The 27952-nt window shown below is 40.7% G+C and overlaps 1 protein-coding gene across 6 annotated transcripts; it reads right to left on the bottom strand.

Moving 5' to 3' along the window:
- Positions 1 to 339: 339 nt before the first annotated feature.
- Positions 340 to 27939, bottom strand: LOC137600916 (threonine--tRNA ligase 1, cytoplasmic-like). 6 transcript variants are annotated; one of them, XM_068322818.1, is made up of 18 exons: positions 10176 to 10338; positions 9439 to 9614; positions 9230 to 9344; positions 8481 to 8602; positions 8150 to 8258; positions 7250 to 7314; positions 7035 to 7113; positions 6017 to 6163; positions 5832 to 5930; positions 5087 to 5256; positions 4394 to 4556; positions 3467 to 3604; positions 3026 to 3103; positions 2389 to 2489; positions 1110 to 1211; positions 932 to 1004; positions 698 to 812; positions 340 to 572 (listed from the first exon to the last, which is right to left on the bottom strand). In XM_068322818.1, exons 1-18 carry the CDS (start codon positions 10266 to 10268, stop codon positions 430 to 432), a joined length of 2088 nt encoding a protein of 695 aa, XP_068178919.1. In that variant the 5' UTR covers positions 10269 to 10338; the 3' UTR covers positions 340 to 429. The 6 variants fall into 6 exon arrangements, with proteins under 6 accessions (XP_068178919.1, XP_068178918.1, XP_068178914.1 ...); XM_068322817.1 differs by lacking the exons at positions 340 to 572; positions 698 to 812; positions 932 to 1004; ... (12 more) ...; positions 9230 to 9344; positions 10176 to 10338 and adding exons at positions 14322 to 15513; positions 15616 to 16413; positions 16511 to 16675; ... (6 more) ...; positions 22276 to 22405; positions 27727 to 27939 and having other exon boundaries at positions 9474 to 9614; XM_068322813.1 differs by lacking the exons at positions 340 to 572; positions 698 to 812; positions 932 to 1004; ... (12 more) ...; positions 9230 to 9344; positions 10176 to 10338 and adding exons at positions 14322 to 16413; positions 16511 to 16675; positions 17727 to 17969; ... (5 more) ...; positions 22276 to 22405; positions 27727 to 27939 and having other exon boundaries at positions 9474 to 9614.
- Between the last annotated feature and the right edge of the window lie 13 nt (positions 27940 to 27952).

Genomic DNA, 27952 nt, shown 5'->3' with positions numbered 1-27952 from the left:
TTTACCCTGACTTTGCTGTTTCCACTAAACACACATAAAAACACACTCCTGACATCGCTGTTCCCTCTCCTAATTTAGTCAAACTCCCTTCCAAGTCCTCCCTTTCTTCCATTCTTTTAAAGGTATGCATCGTTTGCTATTCTGATATCATGACACAGACTTACGTAAGCAGGGGGTTTACATACTTAATAACCATAAGGTCACACACTACACTGTTCCTGAGTAATGCTGGCAATGATGTCAAAAAGGCCTTAAATCTCTTTCTTTGCACTTTCTAGGTCATAAATATCAGAAAATATCAAAACACAAGTAAGAACAAGGACTATATTTTAAAAAAAATCTTTTATTATAGATTTTATTTCATAGAATAACCGGTTGAATGTGTAAGAAAATACTATTTACATCAGAGACTCATTTTTAGTGAATTCATCAAAAGTTGTCCAGGTTGCTCCTGGAGTCTCGCAGCCGAGTGAGGGACAGCAGCACCTCGTCTGTCGGCCTCCTGCCCAGCTGTTTACCCCCTCTGCTCCTTACATTCACCGTTCCACTCTCTCTCTCCTCATCCCCCACCACTAGGGGAACACACAGAAATAAAATATTAAAGTCTCATAATGAGGTACAGGAACATCCACAGCAGAGTTAAAGACAAACAGGTTTTAGTAACAGAAGAAGCGAGTATAGTATTTTCATTTCTTACCAAATATGTAGTTGTACTGAGCCAGCTGAGCAGAACGAATCTTCTTACTTAAGGTTGCTCCCCAATCGTCATTCAAATCAACCATGAAGCCCGCTTCATGGAACTCTTGGACCACCTTAAAAGACAAAAAGCGCTTAATGTTAAGATGGTATCTGTGCTGAGCTTCTTGCATCACTGAGCAAATTAATAATGACAATGAAAAAGAAGACCACAAGAAAATCATCCTGTACTGACCTGCCTGCCGTATGTCTCATGGTTGCCCCCTATAGGTATAACCATGACTTGCACTGGAGACAGCCACAGTGGCCTGGGTGAGTTAGACAGAGGTGAAGGGTCAGGGTGCTGCCATTGCATTACATCAGTCTAATGATTTTGTGGGATAAGCCTGGGGACGGGGGACGGGGGTCCTCACCATTTCCCTCCAAAGTTTTCAGCCAGGATGGCGATCATCCTCTCCAGCGAGCCCAGCACGGCCCTGTGGATCATCACCGGCCGGTGCAAACGTCCATCTCCACTGAGAGAAGAGCATCAACAAGAGAAGAGTTTGTCACAACATCTTAAATGCAGCTGCGATCCTTTAATATCTCTAAGATGAATGTGACATGGTGCAATGAAGCAAATCAATGAGCAGGACTAGAATATAGAAATATGGATTTTTGCATCCTGGTGATAAAGAACCTGGAGCTATGTTTGTCAAAAACACATTCCTTCTTTAGTTTGTTAATAGCTTTTGCATAAAGTGAAAAAGTCTATTATGAACTATTTTTACAGAACCATTTGACATCTATTGATGCTGTAATATAAAATTGGAAATTGTTGTGGACTATTTACCCCTTACTGAACACTTCTAACTAGACTGAAAACAGTTGGAAACAGTTTCAGGATATGATGACACACATGCAGATTAAAACACACACACACGCACATACCAGAAACAATTATAGGACATAAAAACAACACAACAAAATAAAACACAGATACAGGTCGCATTAAGTTAAGTTGTTTTCGATTATACATTCGTTTAAAAAAAAAAAAACCCCCACAGGAAAAATGACAATCAAGTTTATGTCATTTCACTTGACTTAATGTCTGTCCTTCACAAATATTGGACTCTTAAAATCACTAAAAAAACATTAAAAGCATAAAATATCACGTAACTGTACAATAAATAAGGATAAAAACATATATTGAAATACAAATGTATAGTTCCAATATCTACCGTTAAGCGTCACTCATGATTCACGCGATTGCTTTAGATTTGCTTTAGTTTACATTAAGGTTTTGCTCCCTATAATTTAATCCTTAAGGAGAGGAATACACACATACTGAACACAAAAAAACTTTTTTGGATAATGTTGTGTTTTGTTTTGTTTTTTTGAGAACTCATTATTCTAGGTTTAAACTTCTGTTTGAATGAGCTAGTTGGGAGGAAAGTGGGGCAGCCTCATGAGAAGCAAAATTAAGTTAAAGGCAGGAAGAAATGGGAGCCGTTCCATTGACACAAATTCAATAGAGGACTAATCTTTCATGAACAAAGTTGGTCCCAGTGAAGTTCAGACTTTTGTCGTTTTAACTTAAGCAATGACAAGACGTACACAGCAAACCCGGACTCATCCAGGAGACCACAATATGCATGATCACAACACGTGTGGTTATAGTTTTAGAGCCAAATGGTGAAATTCATGACTCACCCCACGTATTCAAGGTCAAATCTGATTGGCAGCTGGAAATCCAACTGGATGGTGGCACACTGGTGTTGTCTGCCAATGGAATCTTTGATCTGGATGTCGATCTGTGTTGAAACACGTGGGAGGGTGTTAGCATCACGCTTCCCTGAATCTGATCAAGCCAAAATCTGCAAATTGGAGTCCAGATCTCTGCCCCCATGACGGCTGGGGAAAAACTGGAATTCTGTGTGATGGTTACAAACAGTTTCTCGGTGAGGCTGATAGAGCTAATTGTGGAAACACACCCTAGCCAGAAGGCTGTGAACAATGTTTTTTTATTTCACAGAGCATGTTAGTTTGTATGCAACCCCACCCTGATCCACCCTCCTCCTCCCTGTGTGCTCCATCATGCAACGTCGGCCTGAAGCCGACATTCTCTTGTTTACATACAGACATGAGAGTGGTATTGATCTCATTCTAGAAAGTGGGTGACTCTTGCTTTATTCTTTTTAAATTGGCTTTTAGCATAAATCATATAGCAGAAAAAGCATGAAGTGAGCAGTGTATCCATCATGTCTGTTAGTAGATACTACGGTAAAGGATAATGAACAGCTGCCCTTGGATGTGAAAGTCAATTTCCTTCGCTGCCCGTCTCACTGACCTTTGGTCCATAGAAAGCGCCGTCTCCTGGGTTCAGCTCCCAGTGTTCACCAAAGTGCTGCAAACTCTTCTCCAACTGCTGCTCACAAAGCACAGAGTCCAGGAAGTAAGCAGACAATGAAAGTAATGCATACTTTGGTCAATGTATTGGTCTTTATTTGTGTGTGTCATAATGTTAATTTCCACTCTCCAGAATGAGCTTAAACTGCTCTGGTTCCCATTTAAAAAGCCTCCACGTGGATTTGAAGATAAGACATCTGCCCAGCAGCCTGACACTCATGTTAATGAGTCATGGCAAAGACATCATTACACCATTCTGTGATTGTTTTCCATAGCTGTGGTTAACTGAGTCCAGCTTACAGCACATTTGAACAGCTGGGCCTGGGTAAGTATGAATTTGGCTGACCACACTTTGATAAAGTACGTGTGAACGTGTGTTAACCTGCTCGGCGTTATCCCACTGCTCAGGCTCCCCGAGGCACGGTGTCGGACGGGTGGACAGGAGGCAGTGGAAAGAAAACCCAAACACTTGGTACACACATCTCACAAAGTCCAAACAGGCCACAATCTCTTCTTCCAGCTGGAGACAAAGAATGGAAAAAGTTGAGAACAAGGTCAGGAGGAGGACAGAATAGTGTCAATAATGATGACAGGAGGAGGACAGATCAAATTCCAGGAGGGGGATTTTTTTTCTTTTCAAAAAGGCACCACTTTTGGCCAACTTTGAGAAGACCTTCCCTCTATTATAAAAGAAAGTGTCATATATATACATGTGTGTGTGTGTGTGTGTGTGTGTGTGTGTGTGTGTGTGTGTGTGTGTGTGTGTGTGTGTGTGTGTGTGGCAGGTTTTGTGATACTTCTAAATGTACAAAGTGAAAAGTGGGGTTACATTTTTTTTTACAGAATAAAAAAAACAGATGGTTGTTTTCATGAAAACCCCAGAAACTTCCAAATAAACACATTAGCCTGCTTTCTTGACTGTATGTAACTGTAAAGCCAGGAAGTCTCAATAAATTGAATTGTAGATTGATAGTTACCATGTGACTGTGGTCAGTGAGTCTAATGACAGTCTGGAGGCACACAATTGGTATCATGGGAAGTCTCCACAGTCAATGTTAGAGATGTGGATGGCAGACTACGCAGCCACAGAGTTGAGCACATGGAGGTATAACAACGTCGGATGAGGACAAAGATGTTCATTCATCACGGCTGAGGCCCCCTGGAATGTCTCAGGGGTTTGAACTGCCCCTCTAATCACCGCGATACGCTTCCACATGTGTTCCATTCAAAGCTTCTGGACTCCCGTCAAACAAAAACAAGGTATTCCTGTTTCTGTGTGTATGTGTGAGAGAGTGTGTGTTACATGTACCTGCTCGGGCATGCAGAAGATGTGAGCGTCATCCTGGCAGAACCTGCGAACGCGGGTGAGACCGCCCAGCGCTCCGGAGAGCTCGTTCCGATGCAGCGCCCCAAAGTCGGCCCATCGCAAAGGAAGCTCCTTCCAGGAGCGAACGCGCTGCTCGAACATGAGGCTGAACGTGAGGAGAGAGATTTAAAGTCCTTAAATGGCAAGGACACCCATTTTGCAGATGTGAGAAATGTTCATGTGTATTCTAGTTTAACAAGAAGTGTTAAACTAGAAGTATTTAGATTTGGAGTATTTTGCTATTCTATGAAAATTGATGAGTTCGGTAAAACCACGACTGCCAACAGGATTAAAGGTCAAGCCAGCCGGGAAACAGGCTCCTCCTCCTCCATGACGGTCAGACAGATCTCAGAAACCACTTCAGCAACTTTAGCATCGGGTCAGCTTTATACATTAATGTATAAATAGCCTTGGACAAATCCTCCTTCCTTAAAATTCGCTTCGTCAGCTCAGCAGTTTCCTCTTCAGCTTCTCAACATGAATGAATGAACATGAACCTATTTAAAAAAACTGCAGAGCTGTGATCCATCAGATCTGCATGCTTTATTGATCTTTAACAGGTATTATGCATCACAAACTGAGTTTGAAAAGTGTGTGTGTTGAGTAGGGGGAGCGACAGCATGTGTGTGTGTTCACCAATGTGCGGGACAGTTCATGGGTTTGAGAGCGTAGGTCTGGGAGCCCTCTGATGACACGGTGAACATGTTCTCGCTGTAGTGCTCCCAGTGGCCGGAGCGCTCCCATAATGCAGTGCTGTACAGAGTCGGGGTCACGACCTCCGTGAAGCCTCGTCGGCGGTATTCACTCTTCAAGGGGGCAGGAAGGAAGAAATTGTGTGTGTGACAATGAGCACAGGATGGGGTCAGATTGTCCCAATAGTGCAAGACTTGAAAGCGAACGAGAGCAATATCCTGCCAGCCGATAGGAACACGTACGACTCCAGGATATAATCAACACCGCACACGTATGGCACATGTATGACGTCTATGTATGAAACTGAGATGATAACCTATGCTGAGCACTACATTTAAATTCACTTTAAGTCATTGCTGCAGAGCCAGAACTGGATATTCAATGACTAGTTTTTCTATGTTGGATTTTTAAAAAAAAATTATAAATAATTTATTTTATGACAGTGAAGGCTACAATTCTCCATCTGTCATGCTTACCAAAACACACACTAGTGTAGTAGGTAGTGACCCAGTTAGTGAGCCCGACTTCTCTTGGGGATGCCTCTACTTGATACTGATGATTGTTTAAAAGTAGAACTAAAAGCTTGAACCATACCTGTGTCTGCTACTTTAATATTTTTGCCCTCTTAACTCTATTAAGCGCTCTTATAAAGTTCAATGACTCCGGGCTGTTTACACATACTGTTTACCTTCATGAAGTCAGTGAGGGTGTTGTAGATGTGGGCTCCTTTGGGCAAGAAAAAACAACTGCCAGGACTCACATCATTAAAAAAGAACAGCTCCTGGTCCTGTGCACAGAAATGAACACATGGCATTAATGACCAGAAAACACCACCAGGTGCTTTCTACATTTTCAGCTCATCTACTCTCTTACTGTCCCAATGCGTCTGTGATCCCTTCCGCTCGCCTCCTTCCGCTCCTTCTCCCACTCCTGTTTCTCCTTCTCTCCTGGAAAAGCCACTCCTATGAGACGTGTCAGACCCGAGGACTCTTTCTGATTGGCCAGGGTCACCGATGACTTCTGGAATGTAAGAGAGATGGAGTCAGGAGAGGTTGGATGGAAGAGTGGCAGACAAATAATGAGCCAACAAAGGGATAATGAGGGTCAGCCAGAGGAGGAAGGGTGACAGCATGTCTGATGGATGGCAGTGTGTTTGTATGGGCCGACAACAGGAAACTGGCCTCTGACAAACAAAACATCCTGCTGCTGACATTTCCAGCCTTTCTGCCACCGAATCCCATCCTGCCCAGTGTCATCCATCCCAGTATGAAAACTCCTCCCCCTCCCTGGATCAATAAAGATGAGTGAAATTCTGTTTATCCAGCATGCTACCCACAGGACGGATGTCAAATGGGTCCAGATAAAACATAATTGGAAGTTAAATGACATTGAATCACCATCTTTTATATTATGTAAAACACGAAGAAGTATCGTTTGAACATTTTCAAATTTTTGTTAACACAGAATGATGTAGGGCTCATGTTTGATGAATCCAGTAGGATGACTCTTCCTAAATGCACAACTACTGTAAGTGCCAGATGAACTCTTCCCTGCCTGTGGCCATCAAACTGAAACTCCTCACGCTAACAATTATTGTATATACCTTACTTTTACATTATTTTATTTATTTTATTATTTATTCTGATATTTTTTCTTACCCTGATATTTCTCCCCTACTTTCTAGAGCAGTGCAATTGTACAAAATTTCCCCCTCAGGGATCAATACAGCAGTCTGATTCTGATAGATTTCATTTGGCAAAATACAATCGATGAAATAGGCTTGGATGCGATCGCATGATAAAGATTTTAGGAATTAAGTGGTGATAAAGGTAAGAAACGACTTAGAAAAAAGCCAGCAAACGACAGGTCAGTTACCCAAACACATACACACCTGGAGCATCTTGTAGTCTTTAAGGAGGCCAGTGTGTGGGAGAAGGGGGCCACTGCAGACCGCTATACTGTCTCCACACCTGATTCACACAGAAAACATTCTGTTTATGATAGAGTTTATACATCAACATCAAGTGTGTGTGTGTGTGTGTGTGTGTGTGTGTGTGTGTGTGTGTGTGTGTGTGTGTGTGTGTGTTTGTGTATACAAATACATGCCTGTATACTGTGATGGTGGGGCCCTTCATCTGCTCCTCAACAAACTGCAGTCTCAGCTTATTGTTCTGTAAAAAGTGCAGCCATAAAACACACAGAAAATGAGTATTGCAGTTCAACATGGACAGCAACACAAGAGAAAGAGACCCCAGTGACTGCAGAGGTCGTTAAAGGAAGCAGTTTGTGTTCAATAAGGGAGTTAAACACGGACATTGCTGTATTGAACCACTTACATGGTTCCTTTGAGACTAGGTTATTGCAGAGAGCTGATAAACCAGTAACCCAATGTAGTGCTGTCACATTATCATCATTAGCAAGGTGAAAAACAAAAACATCAAACAACAATTTCTTTTTCGTTCACAAAGTCTTATATTTAATACAATGTTTTTGTCTTCATATATATATATATATATGTAAATAAAAGTGTTTACAACAGCTGGTATAGAACAATCAATAGAGTTACTGGTTCCAGGCTGTAAAGCCATGGAGAGTAAAATCTGACGTTAAAAGGTGACTTGTTGTGGATGACTGGGACAGTAATCCCTTGCTCGTTCACGCTTCAAGATGCACGGCTTCACCTCATCGCGGATTTTTAGTAGTAACATGATACCATACGCGAATGCTATTGGCTGACAGCATCCGGATGCGCGCTGCGTTCCGAGTCTCACGTAACGCAGCGCGCTTTTGTGTTTCTGTGAAACAGAAAAGTGCTTTAAACAGTGTGTGGAAAAGGTAATACAGATATAAGGTGGTTTAATATCATGTTTCATAAACGTTTAAATTACCGTAAATAATAAAATAAAATAGTTTTTCACTATATCGCAGACTTTCGTTTCTCACGGGTGGTCCTGGAACGCATTAACCCCGAGTAACAAGGGATTACTATTGGATGGTATCGCTGACCTTAAACAGCTCCCGGACCTCGTCTCCATTCAGCTCCAGCCGGTACAGAGGATGTTTGAGGGCTGCAGCTGTTTTGCATCTCTCCTCCACATCACTCAGAGACAGGTCCCTGTGTGGGGATTCAGGTAAGACATTAAAAACACTGTGATGGTACATCATAGTACCCCCTCTGGTACTATGATGGTTTGCATGGCTGGCAGAAATGTAGAGAATACATCTGAGGTAAAAACAAAAAAAGAGAAGGTTTTTTGACAAATACATTTAAATGATTGAAAATCTCATCTGTTTTCTTTGTGCACTTTCAGTGCGATAGAACATCTGAATATCTCACCCATTGTCCAGCAGATGGTCACAGAAAAATCCATGCTCTGATGCTCCTTCTCTGCAAACCTCAGCACCAAATACTGTCTGTAACACTCCACCCAGAACACAGGCTCCGGTCTTCCAGGCTGCCTGCCAAAGAAGAAAGACGGGGGTGGATTCAGCAGGACCCTGTTCCTACCAGAACTACCAGAGATGGAACCATCTTCCTAACAGCTTTTCTTATAACAAGGGACATTGTTGGATGTGTCTGTAAACGCTACCTGTAACTAAAATCATTAAATATTGATAGACTCTTATGTTATATTTATTGATGCAAAATATCAGCCGGCGTGACTGACAGATTTTTGTCAAGATAGAAAGACAGTTTGTCAGATTAAGTAGACAAGATGACCACCTTTCACACTCAGCTTAAAAATCACATAAAAACCACAAACATTTAAATATGGAGCCAACTGAAAGTATCAAAAGGCACAGTCACTTTTCATGATTAATATATGTGTAAAGTTCTGAAGAGTGAGCATCTATGACTGACAAAATAAGCTCTGAACAAAAATTGATTGCAGCCAACGGGAGGGACAAACTATCATTTTGTGGAAGAGGCAAAAAAATATTAATAATAATAAATACCAGGCATCACATACGACAATATTTTTTTAAACTTTGTTTTGATCCATCTTACAGGATATTTGAGGTGAAAACAGCAGCAAACGAGATGAAGTTCAGACGCTGAACAGAAAAAACACGAAAAAAAATTACCTGTCTTCCCTCAATTGTGTCAAAACCCAGAAGACGCAGCTCACAGTCTGACTCTAGTGGTCTTCCAAGGTCCCACAATTCACCATTCACTGCACTGACAAGCGCTCCTTTCACTCTAAAAAAAAACAAAACGGAGCAACAACCCCATTATGTCACTTGTTCAAAAACAAAAATACGACAACACATTATTGTCCACATTACATATTCACCGGCAACTCTGAGCAACAGCGAGGGGAGTGGTGATTCCAGCTGTTCCTTTCACTGAACAGCCATTCTCCAGGCGGATACTGAGGGGTGTTTTTGCAGCCACAGCTCTCTTATTATTGAATTGCTTTTCCCTGAGCGACTCAAAGATTTGTAGTCTCTCATGCTGGGATGGGTCCACCTGCAGATGATCCAGAAAGATGTCAGATTACCAACACCTCACTCATCTAGCACACACATTCCCCCAAAATGCTAAAATAACCATCACATAACAAGTCGATAAAGCAGTTTCAATAAAAAAACTGAACATTACTCTTAAATAGTACAGCAGGCCTGTTGCAATAATGAACGTGATGTTTCAGATAAACCTCCTGAGTGTGTGCTGATCAACCACTGTCATTATTGTGATGAAACTTTGTGTTGCTTCAAAAATTGTGTTACTTTTTTTTTTGGGCTCTAGTGCACCAAAATGATAGTAACACACAGTGACATCTAAATTACTGATTTTACTAATTATATGGCTCAATATTAACGTCATGAATCGCAGTAAAAATTGACCTAAACAGATAATCATAACGGAAACAGCCACAGTGAACTACAGTATCGATGTTGACGTAAGCGTGTAGTTCGTTTCCATCAGCAGCTACACACACCGCTAACACCGACAGGACGCACAATGCTCTCTACTGGCGGCTAACGCTAGCTGGTGCAAACACGCTGCTGGAATAACAAGCTCGCCCACCTGGCTGTACTTCCGGTGGGCGCATAGTTGCACAGAGGCTGGAAATCGACAGGACACAAGCCGAAAGAGCCGTGAAACTGCCATGTCGAACATAACCTAAACGCGTTCGTTCATCTCCAACACATTTCTGTCAACCTTCTCCGCGAGAAGCCATAACACCGGAAGCACACATTTGGACAGCTGACTTAGACGTCATGACGCTCCTGTGCGTGCGCGCTCCCGACAGCCCACGCCAGAGAGAGAAGCGCGATTTCAGACATGATCAAAATGTGCTGAAATTTCCACGACAGGAGTTTGACGACAATCGAAACGACAATCGGTGTATAATCACAGGACATAATGGTGTTACACTGTTCAGCGACATTAGAGACTTCCACAGACTTACAGCAGTTACGACACGACTCAAGCCGCAGCTAAGTCGATACAAGTGGCGCTTCCACCGCCACCTGCTGTAAATATATGAGAATTGCTCTTTTACTGCCTTCACTAGAGCTGAGGCACTAGGCTACGGAATTTGAGAGTACTGTACTGTATATTTGATAATGTGCAAATCTGAAAAATATTTAACCCCAATGAAAAAATTACACATTTAAAACCCACAATTACAATTGAAGCAGAATAAAAAAATTTAACTTGACAACTGAACTTCAGTATCTTTGAATATTTTGACAACCAATGATTTCAAGATGTGAACTGCTGCTACAGCGATAATAAATGAACAAGTTACTTTAGAAAAGGCAATGGAATGCATTTTAGTTTCAAACATTTTCGCAAGAATTGGATGTAAACCTTAAGAAGGTCTCGATATGTTTGCGTGTAAGTACCACTAAATTGCCGCTTGGGGGAGCTGCAGCATTCTCTTCAAGAAAAGGTCTCATTTTCATATGTAAATGCAACATTTCTGGATTTTCTATGAATGTCACGTATTTATGAATTATTTTTCATAAAAAAATTGATAAACCACTAACTCGAAAAATACAGACCACTTGACTGTGGTAATACCCAACTAAGTAAACTATGTGTGTGAAATTACTGGACTGCTCTAAATATTTCTTTGCTTTATCGTAAGTTAAATGTCAAGATGTCAAGCATATGTTGAAACTTGGCGCATAAGGAAGCTACATGATTGAGCTTTTGATCAGACTTCATTCTAACCAAGAGGTAGCTCTTTCATCATGTTGTGTGTTTTTCTTGAAGGCACAGTGGCCATGAGGTAACATTTCCATTCTGGTATAGCTTGAAAATGGTTACAAGCTGAATGCATGTAAAGGTCAATCTCTCTCACATTATATAACCAATTAAAGTTGGTGTAATTCGGTTTATGACTGAGGTTATGGCTAGTCCACAGGGACCCAGTCAACAGCTGCAACGTCAATGTATTGAGTGAAAGCTGCCCATCTACTGATTACTAGTTTTAGTGTTTAAATTGTATTTCTAAAAATAGCTTTCCAATAACAGTGCATTTTAGTGTGAAGATCACAGCAATCAAAAGTGAGTGGGAGCGAGTAGTCAGTCTCATCAAGAATGAGTGCAATTTAAGAGGTGAGGTCATTGTATAATGACAGAAAATTAAAACAAAAAATCCCCAAATTGTTCCAATAAGACAGAAAATTAACTTGTTTAGAGCCACAATCAAAAATGTGTAGTATAGTGTAGTTGTCTTTATGATTTTGGAAGGAAAAAAAAAAGACTGTATTCATCCCTGTAAATACTCCCACATTGACTGAAGTAATACATTGTGTGTATGTTCATCACACCAGAAAGGAATGGACACTTAAAGTGATGCACCATAATTCATGAGAACATCAATAAGAGCAGTTTAACTTATCAGATGTACAAAGGCTATCAACAACTTCAAACTCAAACAGATGAAACGAAAACAGAGGTTAACTACAGAGACAAAACAGATCTCACTAGTTGCTTAGTGAGCAGGAAGGTGATTAACAAGAGATTCAACTTTTTCTCGTCAAAACTGGTTGATATATAGATGTTCTTGCAGATACGTGAACACACAAGACATACAGTTTACAGAGGATGGCAAAAGATTTGTAACATTCTGTAGAACATTAGAATGATGGGGACACATGTGGTTTTCATTGTTACATTTTCACAATGTACCTATTTAGTATCTTGATGTAGGAGCGATTTCAAATGTGCAGTAAGTGTGTTTGGATGAACTGCAATGTGGACTCAACTAGTAAATGAGCAGAGGACACAAAACATACTCTAACCAGACAAACACAGGAGGCTTTGAGCAGCAACATCCAACATGCTCATCTCACTCTGTGGGGTAAAATAACATTGTGTAGAGATGAGGAAAGAATTAGTCATAATTCCTGCACAAAAAAGTTCACTGCCTTTGTGAGGATCTCTTTACCCCCAGAGGAGATGAGAAGCGTTGGACTGATACTGGACAAAGCCACATGCAAGATAAGCACAGGGGCTCAAGGTCAAAAGCATGAAATTAGCAAATAAACAAAACAGAAGAAAACTAGTCAAAAAAAGGGGGAATATGTTTAAATAAACTATTTTCAGAACAATCCCAGCAAGGTCAAAGGTATATGGCCACTGACTCCCTGTGTGTTGAAAAATTGTCCATTCTACCTTGTACATAAACACAGCAAAAAAATAGAGGTTAAATGTTAAAGCAAAATGAAAATGGTAGCAGCTGGGTAAAAAGTTCAAAACAATCTCTGAAAACAGTCAGAATGGCGCAAATAAACTACAAAAGCGCAATTCACATGGTAAAGAATGACCAAATAAAATACCTCCCCCCCAGTTGAATTGAAATTCTGGATTTTATTTAAGACAGTACATGTTGAAACCTAGCAAGAGTGGCTCAAGTGGAAAAACCTGTCCCCCCCATCTTCATGATTCAGTCTAACTTGAAGCACGCACAAGTTGACATACTGGAAATGAAAATACAGAATAATCTTCACCCTCCTCTTCTCCGTTGTGGTTTCATAAGGAAGACAGAAAATTGTAACAAACATCGCAGAAATTCTTGTGGAGCTAAAGCTTATCCAAGGCCCGATCACAGAAAATAAGGGGTGTGAGCGTTACGATCATTGTCCTCATTAGAAGAAACGAGCTTGAGGAGAAAAAAGAAGCTGTGTCATCTTAGTTTTTATATTTACAAGTTTAGAGATATACAATGAGAGAGACTGGAAGTGAGAAAACAGGGTTGAGCAAGAGAAGAACATTATTTACAGCAAGTACTCCGGAAATAGAAAAGTGTTATCGTTAGAAGCAACACAAATCTCATCACTTCAAATGAGATACCGTTTTGGAATACAGCACACACTCATACCCTCCTGGATAACGAGATCACTTTGGGAACTGCTTCTTTGTCACTGCAATGTAATGCTTTCATTTGAATCATTTTGAATGACATTTTGGGAACTAAATTTATTGGCTGCTTGCAAAAGTTGAATGAAATAAGTTTGTTAAATATGACACAGGACAAGAGGCAGTTTAGTTTAGCACAGTGACTGAAAACAGACAGCAGCGTGAGTCCAAATATCAAGCTGACTTCGATTTCCAGCAATCGTGTTGCCAGGCAATCGCCAGAGACTCAAAAGTCACTGAACCCAGCAAAAACACAAAGGCACCCAATTAAATTACAGCTCCACATTTCTATCCTTCAGTTAGGTAAGATCTGATTTGTGAGTTATGACAAATGTCTCATTTTTTGTCTCATGTTTAGACAGATCCTTGTTAACCTGTTTTATACTGCTCTAATCCACCTGGCTGAAGCTTCAGAGTATTTATCTATTGGGGTATTCCTCTCATCCAGTGCGAAAATAACTCCTTCCCAAAATGTCAAACTATTCCTTTAGGTTTCCTGTTAATCCCACAAGCCTGTCTTTAGTTTCTTTTACTCTTTCTCTGCATTACCTTAAAATATGTTTTTTCTTCTAACATTTTGTCTAACTACGATCAACTGAACAGACACAGTCAGAAAATAGTGACCAATTGAGGCTGTTAAGACAACACTAACTGATAACCTGAAAGCGCTTTTAGAAAACGTATGACGGTTGGCTGGATACCTAGCTGGAGCATGATTATTTAATCATGTATTTACACACAACCTAAGGTAGATGTCATTCAAGCTAATTAACAGCGTAAAGATATCTGGGCTCATACCAGCACGGCTAACAGACACTTTGCACTTCAGTGCAGGGCACTTGCACCTCTTGTTCAGCATGCCATAGATGAGCTCTTCAGTAGCGTGGGGGTTGGAAGGGCCTCTTCTGTGAATGGAAAGGACCACCTGTGAATGGAGGACCGGGCCGCTTGCCCCCACGAAAACCCCCCAGATCTCGGTTAAGGTGCTGAGACGGGTTTCGCCCTCGAAGCGAAGGTCTCTGTGGGATGGGAAGTGGGAGGATGGGAGGTCGGGGGCTGGGCAGGTTGAGAAGCGGAACGGGGTTGGAGGTTTGGTTGCGGGGCTGAGCAGGAGGACTCGTGGGAGGTTTAAGGAGAGGAGGTGCTGCAGATTGAGTAGTGAGGCGGGGGGGAACAGTGTCAACTCCAGGAGCAGGAGGAGTGGAGGGAGTCGTCGTGGAGGAAGTGGGAGAAGGAGAGGAGGATGGAAGAGGGAGGCTCAGGGGCTCCTTTACTCTTCCCAGTAAGGGTAGGGGTACCCCAGAGGTACCGGGGCGGTGGAGGGATGCTGCATGGCGCGGCACAAACGGCTCTTTAACAGTGCCGGGGCGGGGCAACTTAGGAGGCTCGCCCAGCAGCGATGACATGAGGGGTGGAGGTCCTGCTTTGCTTCCTCTGGGCCCCATCCCACTGCGATCTGTACCTTCGGGTCTGATCGGGGGAGGGAGGGACAGTGGGCGGTCGACGGGGACCAACATTCCCCCCACCATGACAGCTGAGGGCACAGTGGAATGTATTGGTGGAGGTGAAGGGTGCTGCGGTATGGGAGGTGGAGGGGGTCGAGGGATTGGCGGAATGCCAAAGAATGGGGAAGCAGGAGGAGGATGCTGGTGGAGGAGCGATGGAGGAGGAGTCTGCATGTTCTCTGCGTGGTAGGGCATTTGGAACGGAGACGGGGGAGGAGGGAGGGAGTGAGGATGGGAAAGGGGTGGGGGGAGATGTTGAAGCATAAGATGTGAGATAGGAGGAGGCATGGGGGTCATGTCCTCGGCGCCTCCCTGGCCGATGTTAAGGGGCAGAGGAGGGATGATGTGCGGTGAAGGAGGCTCTGCTTCCATGTACTCCTCTTCTTCGTACCACATCACTCCTCCTGGACGACTACCGGTCCCTCCATCTCGCCGGGAGCCTCGGCCAATCACGCGTATACTTTCTACTGTCTTGATGCGCTCCCCTGCAAGAGGGCGATTAGAGTAGCCAAGAGTTTGGATGGGCGCACCTTCAGTGCAGGGTGAAACGAGTGTTTCGATTCTATGGTACTGGCCGCCCTTCTCACCTGCAGCTGGGGACCGTTGACCTTTGACTTTGTCCTCTGCCTTCCCACTCAGGCTTCCATCGTCTGAGCCAATGCTCGCCTTACGAGAGCCTGCAGACAGTCTCCTTTCTCCAAGCCCTCGGTTGGTTCCCATCATACTGTGCTGTGCATCTTTCTTACCTTTCATGTCATTTATGGGGGAAGAAGAAACACGTTTCCTCACATTCATTACTTCATCATCCTTCAATTTTGTGTCACTCTTTTTCCCAGCTCTATATCGGGAAGAGCCTAGAAAGTCTCCATTGCTGCTGCTGCTTCCTGACGGAGTGATCACGGCATCCCAGGGTTCACTGCGGTAGGCTGTGGGTGAGAGGTTATGACCTACAGCTTTACCTTGACAGTCTGACACACTCCCCGGTGTGTCCATGATCTCATCCTGGGTGGGCGTTCCAGCAGCTTCATCTCTCACTGGGGTTCCATCTACCCCATCGGGACTGACGTCACCTAGAGCAAGACTAAAACCAGGATTGCCCTGCAAAAAACTGTTGATTTTGGACTCTAGGCTGGGGGGAGAGATAGAAGGAGCTGAGGGACGAGGAGGGGGTGGTGGTGGTGGTGGAGGAGGAGGAGACAGCTGTCTCTCTTTCCCCCAGTCTCTGGTTCTCCCGTGTGCGTCCCGTTTGAGGCTGTTACCCAGAATGGGTTTTGTTTTTGGGGCGATGGGACTGAGCAGAGTTTTAACTGCTGATGATTCTGGAGAGGTTCGGGAAGGAGGAGCAGCAGAGGTGTTGGTCACACTTTGGAGGAGAGAGGACAAACCTACACCAAGACAGGAAATACCAGAATTTAGCTGCATTAATCATTTTAAATTCATCATTTTAAATTCTTGCAAAGTGTGAAAAATAAATATCAATACCTGGTGTGTTGGCTTTAGACAGAGCATTGAGAATGCCTTCAGGTGTGATGTCAACACGTGACAGGATGCTGGCCAGGGCGGGGCTTGAAGAAGTCACTTTTGAGGTTGCGGACTGGCTTGAGGGTGTCGTGGGTGTTCCTGGGGATGGCCGAGTTGGGCTAGCTGCTAAGAAATGTTTATGAGGCAGAAAAAGACTGATTAAAAGGCAGAAAATCCGTATTGACTTAAATGCATTAATCTAACCTTAAAATACTTCATTGATTCATTCGTTGATGATTCAGCTGATTTTAAAATGACTCAACTTTACATTTTAACTGATAAACTTTTAAATAACTTTGAACTCAAATTTTGTAACAGACAGTAACCAAAGGGTCAAAGGCTACAGGTCCCAGCAGAGGACATCATGCACCACGTCTCATCAAGGATGCCTCCTTTCACCACTTCTATATATTCTGTACACAATGACGGCTGTAGCTCGCATGACAAATGACGCATTTAAAATCTACAAATGATTCTGTTGTCTGTTGCCTACATGTTGATGAAACTGGGCACGGACCTGTTGAAAAAACTGGTGCGAGAAGTCATACCTACAACTGAATATGGCGAAGTCAAAGGCTGAGGCCACTGACTTTATGGCTGTGCCTCCTGTTCCTCAGAGCACCATTGTCCAGATACAGAAGGTAGAACTGGTAGAAACTCATAAATATCTTGGAAGCTTGTCAAACAATAAGTCAAACTTTAGAGGTGTTCTGTAAGGAGCAGCAGCAGCTGTCCTTCCTGGATAAACTGTCGAAGTTCCATGAAGATATGACACTCAAGACTCTATTTTGTAAATCATACACAAAGTCTGTTATAACTTCTCTGATCTGCTTGTATGGGAAGCTGGGTGTAAAGGGCAATGCTGGCCTGACCAAAATAGTTCAGATGAGCAGTAAAATAACTGGAATCCTGCAGAGTAACCTCACAAACAACTACGTAGGAAGTTGTACTCTGGGTTTCAGATCCTCCCTAAGCTAAGATTCCCCTTGTCACAAATAACAAATGCAGGACATCTATTGATCCATCATTCATTCATTTGAGCTCTCATTGATATATTTATTTATTTAAACTGCTTTTTATGGCTGCTTTTTTATTTAACAGTTCTATTCTTAGCAATTTATTAATGTATGTATGTATTTATTAATCACTGTCACACCCATAAAATCTCCAAACCCACCTGTGTTCTTCATTGCAGATGTGAGTGAACTGAGAATGGAGCTGATCTTTCCTAGATCCACCTTCTCTAGATTGACACCCAGAGGGGTTGTTGGAGCATTTTGAGCAGCGGCGCTGGTGGGCGTCACTGACGTGGCTGCAGCACTGGACTTATAAGCTTTCGTAGGTGTGGCGGGAGGCTTTGATGCTACCTCTGGTTTTGTCGTCTTGGCAGCAGCAGCAGCAACCTTGTCTTTCTTCTCATCTGCTTGTAAAAATAATTTGAAGAACTGATGCATATTTAAACCACAACAAGTTAAAAATATAAACAGGCAGCCAAGTACTGCTGTGTGGAAAAAATAATTATTACCCTAGTACATCAGGCAGTAACCACTAACCTCCTGCTGAGGCAGCATCAGCCTCTTCTTCAGACATATCCATGTCCTCTGTGTCTCTGTTGTCGCTGGGCATTTCTCCTTCATCCATGGCCTTACCGTCCAACTCAGGGTCCACCTGGGCTCTGCTACCCCCCAATCCCAGGAAGGGTGAGTCAGAGCCAGTGGGGGATGGGGCATCTTCAGAGGGTGAGGGAATGGGAGAGTCCTCAGCTCCAGGTAGAGTTGATTTGAGAGAATCCAGCTTCCTTTTAAGACTGGTCACACGATTGGCAAATGCATTGTATGCCTAACAGAACAAACACAATTCAGTGAGTACATGAAACAAATAGGATGCTCCTTTTGTGCATCCACAACGGACTGAAAGTTAAATATGTTAACAAGCTCCTTTTCTGTGTGTGTCAGGCATATTGTCGAAGCATGGCCAGAAAAGTGTTTGACATTCGACCTTCGAACAGAAAATCACCTCATCCTACATGAAATTTGTAACTCAGGAGCTCTAGAGTTGTTGTTAAACATATTTTAACTTTTGACAACTACTTATCAGTCATCCTTGAGTCCATGAGAATACTTCTTGGAATAATAAATTCCAAGAAATGTTGCTGCATTTTTGAGAATAGGACACATGAGGTGACTGTGACCTTGACAAAATCTCCACCTTTAGATTTTACAATAACACTGTGCAACCAGGGAGGGTGATGGTGGTGTAATTTGGTGCAGGACTCACATTGGCCACAATCTTAACCTCCTTGTATTGCATCTCGTAGAAAATGTCTGCATTTCCCATAGCTTCAAGTAGAGGAGGCCCTGTTTTCAATTCTTTTTCCAGAATGCTGACAAACTCCTGCAGCTTCAGACTGTTGTCTTCAAAGTCCTTAGCAAACTTGTTCCCTTCCGCCTTGTCTGAAATAGAACAGAATTGAAAAACAGGCAAAAGGTTTAATACAAGGTTTCTGTGTTTTAAGAAATATTATTGTGATACTGCCATATGGTCCCAGTTAACAGTTCCCAATTCCAATTCTCTTTTTATTTAATATGGAATAATTCATTTTTAAATATTAAATAAATTTGATAATAAAAAAATAATCAAATAAAGTTCACAATTTAATGTCATATGTAAATAAATAAGTTTAATAATTTAAATCTGATGACAGTGATGTTAGCTTCAAATGCAATAAGGAACAAATACACCTCCTTTGACTGATGGACATTGTTTGTGTCAGTTAATCCGCCCAGTCTCAGGGAAAGGACGTCTTTCAAAAAGGTCAGCTATAGATATTCATATTAGAAATATCAGCCTCTGAAGCACATACAGAAAGAAAAGATAAAAGTATTATATTGTATACAGTCGTGAAGAAGCGTCCACAGCAAAGTTAAAGCATAAATATATTTAATGTATTGATGAAAGGCAATACATTAATCAGACTGAGTAGAATTCAAGAATTCAACTCAACAGGAGATAACCCCCCCCCGAATAAAACACCATATACGATCATGATAGGCATGAGTCCCTGAACAAAACAATAGAGGCTTCATTATTTAATATACATCCTCTTCATCTGACTCCTCGCTCTCAATGAGACAGTCATCTACCTCTTCTTCTCCTCATAGTAATGCGTTCTGGTCACCTGCTACTGACAGTCCTGGTGCTACAATGTCACAGCTTTTGTTGGCTCATACTCCTGATCTTTGGAGAGGCTCCGACTGAGTCCAGGATACAGAAGTCGTGAAATCGCTGTGCTCATGGTCACGAATGTTTTCCAGATTCATGGTTTAATCTCCATTGATAACGACTTATGTTGATGCTTTTACATTCCATGCTGGTGACACACCAAGAATGGCTCTGCATCAACCGGTTTCTTGGGACTTCTTTAAAACCAATCCTCAAAGAATAGTGAAACTTCCTCCTTGAAGGTGTCTCCTCCTCCAACTGCTATTTTTTTTGTTTTCCAGTTTCTCCACTCCATTCAGATGCCGCCACATTCTTTTTGAAAAAGCTGCTAACCGTACATTACTAACAACAGACTGGCATTATGATATTCCTTCTCTACCTCTGATTGGCTGATAGTTGATACGAGCCAGATCTGTCATGGCCAGAGCTAATCAGAGGCAGAATAAGAAAGAAGGCGGCTATCATTTGACACCAGTCTGCTGTTGGATACAAGCGTCCCAAGATGTAGTTGTTATGTATCACTAATAGAAACGTTTACCCACGAGTGAGGTGGATTTACTACACCATTTACTGACCAAACAGAAACAGGGAAAATTGTGCAGAATGTCAGCCCACACACCACTAGTTTGTACACTGTGAAGGTGTTCAGTTATGTTGGTTGTGCATCCTTTTTTGTCAGAAATGAGTCTGGCACAGCTTTGTGCCAACTTGCCTTTATTCAATAAAGCCACACTTCTGAGTGCTGCTTGCTGTGGTCAACATTGGAGCAAATCTGATATTACCCGTAGAAATTGTGAGATGAAAGCTGTGGCCTCTGAATGCTGTCACATCCATGGAAACAGAAACGTACTGTGAGTGTGAATGGCATGTGTTGAAGAACCAATGGACAGAATACAAAACCTATAATCCCAGTGGAATCAGAGGTTTTTTGAACTGGAAAAAGAGAGACAAGACTTCTTCTTCACATAATTGAATTGTTTTGAACAGTTTTCTCTTAAAAAAATAGACTTATCTGTTTCAGTATTTATAAAGTTGTATCCATCTATTTGTTTATTTATCACAGATTTATATGGGCTGCAGAGTCACTTACATGTTAACCAGTGGTGCGTAGCCACATAATAACCACGCTGTTTGTGGAGTAATTTTTGAAAATGAGAAGAAAAATTTTCAAATATGTTGTAATCTTTGTCACCTTACTGTTGCTGTTTGAATGGGCAAAAAGCAACTCATGTGAGAATGGTGATGACAAAACCCAGGTTGATGACCTCTTAGCATTAGGCTAACTGTTACAAAACCATTAACCCTGATTCAAAATGGGTTCTAATGAAGCAATACTGGGCCTGACCTGAAAAAGACTTTATCCTAACCACAGGGGTCAATGATATGAAAAAGCTCCTTGACTTCCTCTCTGAAGACTTTTCTGCTGTGAGAACACAGTAGAAAAACACCTCAGTGACACCAAAATTCCCTAACCTTTTGTGCGTAGGGTAAATAAAAATGTATATTGTATATTGCAAGTCCTGCCTTCACATCAGTGAGTACCACCTGCTTATTCAGGATAATCCCCTGACCTTACTGTGACCAACTTGGATTTCCACAATTTGGTGCAGGACAAAGATAAGCACCCGATTCATTTCTAATAGTAGTCTTAAAACTCATATTTTGACATGGCATAAAAAGAACACAAATATATTATATGTGTGTGTGTGTGTGTGTGTGTGTGTGTGTGTGTGTGTGTGTGTGCGTGTGCGTGTGTCAATTCAAGTGTTAAGTATGTCTATGGCCCACAGGACAATAGGTAAATAAGTTTTGACATCTGACCTTTCAGTCTCTTCAGAGCCTCCGCACTGCAGACATCCACCCTCAGCGCTGCCAGTTGCTTCTCCTTTAACTCCTCCTGTACCACTGCACGCTTATATTTTGATAACTGTTCAATAAGGGAGTTTGGCTAGAAAACAAAGAGACATGGCAAATGAGCAGAAATGGCCAGATTAATGCCCATTTTAGACAAAGTCAAAACATTTATATAATGCAGGACAATTTGATAAAGATGACTTACTGTGAACTCTGCTACAATCTTGGACTTGAGAGCAGCTTTGGTGTTGGTCGGGGCTGGAGAATAAAAGTACAATTTTAGAACATGTAATCAGGAATACAACTGTCAATAATATGAAGTATTATTATTCTGTTAAACTTCATAGAAGTTTGAACAAACTGACCTTTTGCGAGTGGAACTTCCTTTTCTTTCACCTTTTCTTTCTCCTTTTCTTTTTGCTTCTCTCGCTCCTTTTCTTTTTTGTTCAAACCAGCCTTGAACTGGGAAATGACCTCCTCAGGATAAACACTCCTCTCCTCCCAAATGGAAAAGATCCTTTCCACTGACTTGCGGACCTTCCCATCTCTGACAGCGACAATAACACAAAATTACAACACAACCCTGAGACATTACAATTACATTTATCAGTAACAAAAATGCAACAGCTGAATAATGACTCTGTACTTACTTGATGAGCTCTCCAGCAGAAGGAAGGACATCTGCAAAGGCTGAACGAAACACAATTGCATTCTTTCTTTTACAGTTTTGTATCACATCATTGGCCAGGTAGAAGAGATTCAAGCGGTGAACATTGTCAGCTGGAAAAAAACAGACGAAGAGGAAAAAAATCAAAAGTTAGGCTGCATTCAGATGAAGTCAAGTCTTGCAGCATTTAGTAGAGGGCTGTGCAGCAATAAAACCTAATGTTTGCGTAAACTTCATTAGGAGCAACTCTAACAGGGAGGATTTCTTCATCTTCACATGTTTACAGTATAATTTTGCTCTCCTGCCAGAGCATATTCCGGGCAGCACAATGTTGTTTGAGACAACCAGCAGCATAATGGAAACTCAGAGCAAGTTGGAAATGGCCTGATCTTTTGTAACAATAACAAAAGATACCATCACAAATGCCAGCACTATATACTTAATAAAAAACAACTACAGTATACTCTTACTATAGACTAAACTGCTAGCTGCTCTGTTCAGTTTAAATTCATCAATCGCAAATCAGATAACACAAGAATTCAGATATATGGATTTTTTTACTCTCCATTACTAACAACTTAAACACATAATGGTAAATTATAGCTTTAAAAAATCAATAAATAAAACAGGTCAGTATAATCACTATGTTTACATTTGGCACAGACAAATTGTCAGATGAGCATATATTTTAGACAATAAAGTACAATTGCTTGCACTGCAAAGGAATCGTGATCCAACGATATGATTTCCTTCACGTAACAGAAAAAGGGAAACCATGACATCAAATGTAAAATTGACGGCTGAGTAAAAAAATAAATCAACATCATCACATTTGTTACATTAGTGTCTGAGGAAGGCCAATACATAATACACGTGTGAATACCCAGAATGTGTCACAGGATGACAGACCAATAATTGCTTCGTTCACAATGTTCCAATTTGCTCCACTGTTTTGTCACCTGTGCCATTTAGATTCCACCTCACGTTTACCAGCCGTATAAGTACTGAGTCACGTAATGGCTTTCGTCACCTCTCAACACGTGTGATCACATAACATATGAAAAACTGCAACACCTGCACTCAGCCTATACTGGTAATTTGTTTGGTATGATGACAATGTTTCTCACATAGTTCCTTCAGTGTGAGAATGTCATCTTTGTGTAAACACAATCATAGCCAGGGACACAATCAGACCTTCTGATTCCTATAAAAGGTTTGTTCTCTGATGCGATTAAAGGCAGACAAGTACATTTTGGTTTTTTTTAATAATGTTTTACAGCCTTCTGCAGGACAACAGATTCCAAACAACTAGCAAAAGGTTAAAATGGTTATTTTGTTTCCACTGTAGCAAAAGTTAATGTCTAATTCTGAAAAACAGGGTTTTACTTCATTTCCACTACAAATGATTGCTTTAATCGTTACAAAACTGTGCATATATTCTAACTCGATCAGTAACACAAGATAGAAGAAAGAAAACCACAATGTAGTAAAAAAGTGATTCATACAAATGACCAAAGAGCTTCTGATTTACTTCAAACTTGGCATGTGAGTTATTGCTGAATTAAGTAACATTTCAAATTAAGTTAATTTTGGATATGCAACACTGTCAATATTAATAAAGTTCAGAAGTTGCAACCAGCAAAACCACTGGCCAAGCAAACGACGATGCCCTGTAAGCTCTGCAAGCTGGACATGTCTTAACTCACTTGAAACCCCAGGAAGGTTTTGTCAAAATTACAGAAAGCTCTCGCAGCTCTTTAAGTCTCTTATACTTTATTAAAACTTGCAATGTGTTTCTGATAGTAGCAGACGTTTATATAACGGTTATGCAAGGAATCCTGCCTGCTTGTATGTAATTCAGTTGAGATTTGGTCAACTTAAATTGGCATGAAGGTTGCTAGGGGGCCAATGAATGGTAATGTCAAACTTGGTTGAATTTCAATATGCAACAAGCTCAAGATGAATAAATTTAAAATACTCATGTTAACATCACTTTGCAGTGGAAGATATGAGGCCTTCAGGCTCTGCAGACTGACACAGGCATGTTCTTACCCTCATCTGTAGCTGGTTTTTTGAGAAAAGAAAAAGTATGGTTTCTGTTACCTTTACTTTATAGCCAGACATACTTGCTAAAATTGTTCCAATTTTTTTTTTTTGTGTTTAACAGCATGAGCTCAAACAAGTGAGGGTGCAGCTTTTAAAATAACTTTAAAAATAAAAAAAAGGGATAATTTTGACCATAAGAATGATGAGCTATACTCCCTCAGATATGCAGATGGCATTGAACAACTACAGAACTTGCAAAGTCAACACCAAGCCATGCACATACTGTAGAAAGACAGCTATGATTCCCATGATAAAAATATCCGGCTAGATATTTTAATTTGAATTCCCTTACACTATTCAATACGACAGGATCTGTAGCTTGAATTTTATTTATCTCAACTTTTATTAAACCTTCACACAACACTAAAAGCGAGCACAAAATGTATTAGTCACTCCAAAAATATTTGTCAAAGGTTAAATCTTGTTGCTTTGTGGTCAGAAAACCAAAACTATTGCAAACATATGGTAACATATGAAAAGGAGCAAACAATATTCTGGATAATTTATACTGTGTTCAGCATTTTATCCATTCATCTATAACCACTAATGTAAAGGGTTACTGTATTAATTACTGTGTTATTGCATTAGTTATAATCAACGTTTTAACAGCACTCCATTGAAGGTAATAATATTTAAGCCAGTAAAAATTTCTGAAGTTTCAGTGAATATTGTTTATTATCTCAAGTAATAAACACTCTAGGCTGTTTGGCCAAACACTTACACTACAGTCTGGACCTTGTGTACTTCTAATAAGTTCTTCAACAAGTACTGTATTAAATAAACACTATGTGGGGAGTTGTGCTCAGTGATATACTGGGTGTATTTAGATCCTTTTCCCAAACACTGCAAAGGTTTTCAATTAACAGGGGCTTTTCAGATGCTTTTATTAATTACCAGTCAAAAGTCCAAACTTGAAGTAAAGCCAGACATCAAAATGTGTAGATATGGATAGACACAACCACATACTGAAATTGAATGAGACAAGCCTGAGACAAAAAAAAATCACCAACTAAAATGTAAATATATACAAATACAGGCAAGGAAATCCAAATATACATTTTTTAAAGAATCTAAATATTTCAGTGGCCAAAAGCTGTACTAGAAAAATGTCCTCCAGTGACAACTGCATTGATGAATTATTTCTTCAGCTTTCAAAATGCCCCCATATATTCTTACTCTTATAAATTATATGATCACTTTCAGTTGAGATGTCAATCAACCATGGACAAGCAGATGGAAAGCAGGTGACAAGACACTTGAAAGGTATACACCTTTTTGAATAAATACTGTAAATGGAAGTGTGTGTCAAAATTTGTGTAGTTTACCCTTTTGTCCCTTTTGAAAGCATGTTTGATCTATATCATGAAAAATAACAATCTGTAGGCATTTCATGTACAACTGGGAAAGAAAATTAAAGCCCTGCAGGTAATAAACTGTGGCATGATGTGTTAATTTGTTTCCTTAACTTTGTGTCCCAGGCAATGTGTGATGTGATGTGACAATGTGATCACACATGGTAACTTTGCAATAACAAGACTAACAAACTGTACGGTGCAGCCCTCATGCGAACGGCTAGTACTTAATGTTAATTAAGAAATTAAATAAATTATTTTCAATACTAACTATTATAACCTACAACAGTGAAGAGCAAATAAAAAAATTATACCCTTACTAACATTAAAGGGTCATTTACATTTAATGATCTTAATATGAGACTTCACTTAACATTTCATTTCCTGATATTTTATCCATCTTTTCAGATTCAAATATTTTTGCCATAATAAACTTATGAAGTAATTTCTTTCTGAAAGCATAGAGTTACTGCTATTGTATCAAACTTCAAGAATGGCAGTAACCGGTTCTAAAAAATCAATAATATTTATGACAATTATTTTAGCTTTCATGTGTAGTCCAAAACTGGCAGTATTGTGGCAATAACAATGTCAGCAATCAACAAATACATGTCTGATATTTTGTTCAAGAATCAAATCGATTTGGTGTTCTACCAAAACAAACACATAACCTCATGTACCCTGATCAAGTTGAGGCAACATCCACATTTATTATAGCATTCACCAACATCATTAAGAAGAAACTGTGTGGAATTTTCTGCTGCCTTCTTATTCTGCTCACACACCAACGAAGAGCTAGTAACATGCAAATAAAGAAAGCCACCCATCAGTCCAACATTTAGAAACCAATAAACCAATATAACGCAATGACTTGTGAACAAAACAAGCCAAGAACTAATTAAATAATAGATTAGTGTCTAAAATATAGAAGCAAAGCCATTCAATGATTTTATCAGTTATCTCCACTTTTTTCAAAAAAATCTACATGCAAAGTTAATGATCACGTAATTAGATATTAAATACAATAAGTGTTGTTATAATAACGATAGATAGATAGATAGATAGATAGATAGATAGATAGATAGATAGATAGATAGATAGATAGATAGATAGATAGATAGATAGATAGGATACTTTATTAATCCCGGAGGAAATTGCAAAAATAATAATCGTAATAATCAATAATAATTAATAATACACTATTATATAGTGGGTTATTGTAATTGGCCATTTCTGTATTTCAGATTTTCCAGTGTGGGAGGTGGGTACATGGTTGTACTATTTACATAACGAAGCAACAAGCACTTGACTAGTACAACGTAATCAGGTGGTTCACAAGTCAATAATATACCTACAAAATGACTTCCATCATTTAGCAGAATAATATTGATGACTGAATAGTTATGTGAGGGAATGAATAAACATTTTGCATTGATAATGACGGTAAACACTAGTTAGCCCTCCAACACTGGTTTGCACGGATTAGTCAAGTTGTTTTGCAGCACTTGTGATATTTCTGACAGGGGGACTCGAATCCAAAGCTAATGCTCAGATTTTACGTTTGCATGATCACAAATACAAATCGAAATACATACGGCTGTGCACAAGAAGCTTTATCAGGATAAACTGAAGTGATGGAGTTTAAATGCAGAGCATTTTGGTAGAAAAGTGTAAGGGGTCAATCCAGACCCTGAGGCCCAGACGTAAACAGTGTTAGCAATGAGACCGTCACGAGCGAACCATTAGCTTAGCTTTAGTAGTATTGGCTGCTCATGTTGCGCAGCGGGAACAGCTAGGAAATAAAAATAAATGTACTTTAGAAAACAACCAACTGTTTCGTGATGCATTGCACCTCAAGAAAAGCTATCACATAAAATTTCAAATCCTTGCAAGGTAATCATGATAGTTAGTTAGTAAATACAGAGTTAACTTTAATGGGCTAGCTAGCAGGCGGTGCACTGTAGCGAGCTACTCACATTTCTTGAGCCACTTCATCCAGTAACGAACGATAAGGCTGTGGTGTTTTTTATTTTCAATGCACCAGGTAGAAAGTCCTTGTATTGACTCCATAGTATTAGATACTCCTTGAAACCGCCGGTCCAAAGACGCCTCAAATGCGCTGTTGGAGCTGCGGGTTCCGTGGCCGCTTGCAGCCTCGGGACCGGCCGCCATTTTTCCTGCTGTGTGTGGATCGCTCGCGTC

This window comes from Antennarius striatus, chromosome 9 (genome assembly GCF_040054535.1).
Source record: "Antennarius striatus isolate MH-2024 chromosome 9, ASM4005453v1, whole genome shotgun sequence".
Classification (NCBI taxonomy): Eukaryota; Metazoa; Chordata; class Actinopteri; order Lophiiformes; family Antennariidae; genus Antennarius; species Antennarius striatus.
Note: the sequence above shows the minus strand (reverse complement) of the source record. Positions and strands in the feature narration are given on the sequence as shown.

Excerpts from the sequence above, each read along its gene's own strand:
- LOC137600916 (XM_068322813.1), bottom strand. The coding sequence starts at position 27,922 with ATGGCGGCCGGTCCCGAGGCTGCAAGCGGCCACGGAACCCGCAGCTCC. Across the intron at positions 21,884-21,990 it reads GGAAGTTCCACTCGCAAAAG|CCCCGACCAACACCAAAGCT; the intron begins GTCAGTTTGTTC and ends TTTATTCTCCAG. Across the intron at positions 18,389-18,826 it reads AGGTTAAGATTGTGGCCAAT|GCATACAATGCATTTGCCAA; the intron begins GTGAGTCCTGCA and ends TTGTTCTGTTAG.